Consider the following 5,704-nt stretch of genomic DNA (forward strand, 5'->3'; position numbering starts at 1 on the left):
GCCCCCCCCCCCCCCAAAAATCATTTTGTTTTAATGATATTTACTTAATACATTAACATCATGTGATCCTGTACACATAGTTTCCAGGTGGCAAAACCTACACTATGTACTCCTGGCTCAGCTGACAGTCAAACAGAATAGCCGACTTAACATCGGTGAATGAAGAATGTGCGTGTGCATTCACAATGAGACTCACAGCTAAATAAATAAACACAATGTACTGTCAGCCAAAAGAAACTGAATGTTAATAGACTAGTGTGTGCATGTGTTATAGACAGATGACAGGAGTTTATGCCTGTCTGCTCTAATACCTAGCAGCATATCCTCCATCTTAAGAAATGCGACATTCCCCTGAAAATTCTTGCAGCTGCTCCGCAGCATGTCATCCGCACGTCAGCTCTCCCAATCAGCTGTCATGCTGTGAATTGGAGGTTTTAAGTTACAGATCACTTCTGAATCCTAGCACATGCGTGACGTGAATCCCTACGCCCCCTACACTATGTACTCCTGGCTCAGCTGACAGTCAAACAGAATAGCCGACTTAACATCGGTGAATGAAGAATGTGCGTGTGCATTCACAATGAGACTCACAGCTAAATAAATAAACACAATGTACTGTCAGCCAAAAGAAACTGAATGTTAATAGACTAGTGTGTGCATGTGTTATAGACAGATGACAGGAGTTTATGCCTGTCTGCTCTAATACCTAGCAGCATATCCTCCATCTTAAGAAATGCGACATTCCCCTGAAAATTCTTGCAGCTGCTCCGCAGCATGTCATCCGCACGTCAGCTCTCCCAATCAGCTGTCATGCTGTGAATTGGAGGTTTTAAGTTACAGATCACTTCTGAATCCTAGCACACGCGTGACGTGAATCCCTATGCCCTATACTTCCTCTGCCAAGGAGCGTCAAACAAACACATAAACATCCGCTTGCTGAGTGCTGAAGAGCCGTCCCCACCTCGAAGACAGCGAACGGGAGACACAGAAAACCCTTCAGGAAATTATTTTATTCTACTGACGCTAGGAACAATATGATTGTAGAAAGCCGAGCTGAGTACTTGTCAGCAGATCCCAATCAATCACGAGACTATCACGGCTACAGCGCTGGCTACATCTCTTAAACTGCTCTCAGAGGGGAGAGTGATTAAACCTCTGAGGAACTGCAACATGAAGCTGTCTTTAAAAACAAGAAACAAATCGCAAACTGAAGAGAAACCATGCATAACTTGTTTGAGGGAACTGAAACGTCAACTTAAATGCTGATGTTTTAAAATCATTTAAAAAAACAGATAGTTCCAGCTTTAAAATCTTATTGAGCAACATTTGAAGACATAAAACCAAGTATTTTGGGACATGCGGCAGTGACTTATTGTTTTCATAAAATAGCAGCAAAGGCGATATGAAAAACGAATGTATATTAATAATAATAAACAATTCTTCTGCCAAGTAATATAAGTCATTGGACCAACCGCAGGGGCTGTTTATAGTTGCCAAGAAACACAGTATCTTTGAACATTAATATAAGCTGTTTCAATCCACTCTCTAGTACAATAGAATATATACTGCCCAGGGAGCCAGTCATTTTTCTCTCCCTAGAAATACCCAGAATGCATCGCAGAACAGCACTGAGCACCAACTGTTCACTATATTCACACCAAATGCCCTGACAGTGTCCTAAAACTGCCTTCCTCAATGCCTGATTAAAATGAAGCATGTTATCTTCTTCAAGCTAATCAAAGGAGCTTTTCTTAACCCATTAGCCCCATGCTAAGCTATTAGCAATAACCGAATGCTACTGAAAAGGTTTCTGCATATGATTATGCAGAGTATGCGATCTTGCTCAACGCCAACAACGTTCAAGTTGAGAGAAAGCAACTCCAACTGCACTGCATGCAGCTTGAACATGTCCTCACATGTTCTAACAGGTAGATAAACATTTGATATATTTTCCTACAGCCTAAATTATAGAGTAAATGAGACGTGACAATAAGTGATATGAAGAGATGTAAAACAAAACTGGTGGCAACCAAATTAGAGAGCTAGCAACAGCTGTTTGAAATCTAATTACAACGACAACAACATCAAACGTTCAAATTAACGGCAATGTTACAATTTAATTAACAGCCAAAATATATTAAGCAGCTAAAATAAACAGAAAAAGAGATTAATTAAAGAATTGAAAATGAAACCTAAAATGATAAATGTGTGCTATGGGGGTCATAGCCTGTATAATAGCACAAGACAGCTTCATTTCAGACTTTTGATTTTAGCTTTTGTTTTTTTACAATATATTAACTAAAAGCGAAAATGATTCCGAATATATGGTGTCGTTCACCAAACATGCCAAACAAGCATTCGGTAATTCTGATAATGGTCCGATACCTTTGCGTTGTTTGATTTACTCTATTCAAATATTACCTTTCATTTTGTGGAGCCGCTCGACTTCGCACAGTTTCTCCTGTCAAATATAAGGTCATTTCTGCAGTCATTGCACATGATAAGATGCCTAATATGTCAGTAAAGAACATCTGGCTTTCAATCTGTTATCATTTATCATGGGTCACAAACTCTTCATTAGGTTACAATACATTATTTAAGGCCAATATTGTTCATTAAGCTATTCATACGAGAACATCTGACCCTATATTGCCCCTGTAGAGATTATGACGTCATCGTATACCAATGTTTAGCCTAATACCTACAAATTAGTTTGCCAAGTTTACACAATGAACTTTGACAATAATGTTGCTTGGCAACCATGAACAGCCTATGGTTAAGCTAAATGATTACTATTCATAAATAGAACAGAACATTAGACTTATATACCACTGCTGTTTTATCAAAGCTTTTAATATGCATAGCAACATCTTGTAACTATGGTAAATTCACTGTAAAGCAAAGGATTTTGGCTTTATTATTAAATTATATTATTAATAGATTACAAACTGACATTTGTTGCAGATTAATTATTAATATTGCTGCCTCTGCTACAAAAACCAAGAAACATCCAAATTTATCCAGCCCTTCATGATACACAGTACACTAATGCAACAGACCAATCCCTGAGCACAAAGCAAGCCCTGTTCATGATATGGGCAGAAGACATTTTGAAAATTGCTTTGAAGGAAGTCCTTGTATTTTGTGCTATACTACAGAAGAAGAAATAATCATATTTTTACACCTGGACTTACTGGGACCCCAAATAGTTATAATTATTTTTTTTATGAAGGACATATGATTAAATACAGTAGTTTATTATTTTCACAAGAGATATTAAAAAGGCATTGTAGTCTCTCAGATTTAAATACATATTTAGATCTATAGATTTAAATAATCAGAATTAAATATCAGTCAATTTAAATATCAATCAATTTCAAAGTTGAATAGCCGACTTCAAAGTTCAGATGATATGGGCTAAAAAAAAACAGGTTCAAGAGCCTCTGAATAAGGTCTTATTCTGTCCTGAAAGAGACATATGCTACTATATTCCACCCCACACAGAAAAACAATGTGTGTGTATAAGAGAGAGTGAGTCCCCTTGTTAACAGGCCGAGTAAAAAGCTTCTGAGTGGTATGGCCTTGTCAGGGTTTGCCTACAGCACTGCTGAATCCCATCTCTACTCTCTCTGCTTTTAATCATAGCCTTTTAAGATCAGAGCTGATGGACCGCAGGCCATAAACCTTGTATTTTGTGCTATACTACAGAAGAAGAAAGAGCATCACATCTGGAAAGCATCCTTTATAGGCTCTCCTGTTTTCTAGTGTCATTTTATAAATGCTGTGGGTCAGCTGGCTTTATTGTCAACCTCAGAGAGAGTGTTGAGAGCGTCTACCTGTGGCAGGGTCCACGTCATGCTCGATCAAGTGCTGATCCTGGTGAACCCATTCGCCGTTGCACTTGAAGTAGATCTGAGTGGCAGGGGTTGAGCGGCAGGTGAGGGTCACTGGCTTGTTCTTAACGATATAAACATCATCAGGCTCCAACAGGAAGTGTGGCAGCAGGTCGGAGAAGGCCACAGGAAGTGGATGTGTTACAGTGGCCGCATGCTCTCCACCTGTGAAAGCAAGTGAGATAAAACTTTAGAGACAGGTTGTAGTTGTTCCGATGCCTGAAACCTTTTAGTAGTGCAAAGAGATAATGAGCGTATCTGATTTAATTTCATACTCCGAACCCTGTGAGCGGACAGATTGCTTTTGACACGCACTGAGTGCAATACTAATCTTGTGCATCCGTATTTGGTAGAACACAGATATTCTGCCAAACACAGCTGACAAAACGTCTCCGCTACAGCAGGTCTGGGAGATCATACTAATGACATGCTGTTAAAAGTGCTTGCTTTTGCCTGAGTGGCATGGGATTGTATTTCAAGACAAAGTAGGGTCAGTGATGTCGAACGTGTGCATGTGCATTATGCATATTAACCCATGAATATTAATTAGAGTGTACTGACTTTGCTAGGTTTGATAAATATTGTAAGCAACTCATGTCATAATGAGAAACTGATCTAAAATGTAATTTCAATAACTGAACATTAAATTACGAGAAATAAATGTATAAAATGTTTAAACAACTTAAGAGTGTCAATACCAAATTCACTGGGATAAATACACATAAATGAGACTCTAATCCAATGCAGTAACATTGCTTCTGTTTGCTTTCACCTTTTTTCATCAATAACATTTTTAGTGTGTAAAAATTCATCACATTTAATCATATTTTTACACTTGGAGTCTCTGAGACCCCAAATAAATTTTAGTTTTTAAATGAAGGACATGATGAAATAGTTTATAGTTTAGTCCTGAAAGAGACATATGCTACTATATTCCACCCCACACAGAAAAACAATGTGTGTGTATAAGAGAGAGTGAGTCCCCTTGTTAACAGGCCGAGTAAAAAGCTTCTGAGTGGTATGGCCTTGTCAGGGTTTGCCTACAGCACTGCTGAATCCCATCTCTACTCTCTCTGCTTTTAATCATAGCCTTTTAAGATCAGAGCTGATGGACCGCAGGCCATAAATCCCTCTTGCTGAATGACCATGGCACTTCAAAACACGCTCGGCAGGCCCTGTATCCAGGGCTTTAACTCAACTCTTTATTACGGCCGGGCCGAATGCGGTGACGTGATTGCCAGCCATTCACTGACTGACAACCGCTGTCGCAAATAGGCTGCATTAAACGTGAGACAAACTGGCTCTCTATTCCGACGACCCCTGGTAGCGTGATCAGGTGGGTACGCATCGCTGTTTATGGATCAAAGATCTCCATGACTTTGTGGGTGGAAATGTTTCTCCCCCGCGTGGATTTATGGAAGGAGCATCGAGGCGGTTGGATTCATAAATATTTGGAGAGATTCAATGAGAAATCATCATTAATCAGAGCTTGGCCCTGCGAATCGTGGGAGAACAATTCTTTAGCGCAGCGCAGAAACGGAGCGCACCCCTATCAGTAATTTTGTTGCTTCATTTGTTAGCTACAATGTTTTTCTGGTCTTTGTAATTAAGAATGAATTGCTAATTTATCCTTTTCCGCCCACAATCCAGAGCAATCAAGCAGCCTCAGCTGGCTGTTTATTCCCTCTTCATACTGGAGGTCCCACACCATTGTACATCATACACAAACATGTACGCACACACGCACGCGCGCGCGCGCACACACACACACACACACACACACACACACACACACACACACACACACACAC

General features: G+C 39.7%; 1 protein-coding gene across 1 annotated transcript in view; it reads right to left on the reverse strand.

Annotated features, from left to right (window-relative positions):
- Positions 1–5,704, reverse strand: part of LOC107653334 (netrin receptor UNC5A-like) — a 239,493-nt gene that overhangs the window by 121,541 nt on the left and 112,248 nt on the right. The window contains exon 2 of the mRNA XM_016440025.1: positions 3,837–4,058. Coding sequence (XP_016295511.1) covers positions 3,837–4,058 — 222 coding nt within the window. The remainder of the gene's footprint in view (positions 1–3,836; positions 4,059–5,704) is intronic.

The sequence above is a fragment of the Sinocyclocheilus anshuiensis genome, unplaced genomic scaffold (assembly GCF_001515605.1).
Source record: "Sinocyclocheilus anshuiensis isolate Anshui unplaced genomic scaffold, SAMN03320099.WGS_v1.1 scaffold103, whole genome shotgun sequence".
In the NCBI taxonomy this organism is placed as follows: domain Eukaryota; kingdom Metazoa; phylum Chordata; class Actinopteri; order Cypriniformes; family Cyprinidae; genus Sinocyclocheilus; species Sinocyclocheilus anshuiensis.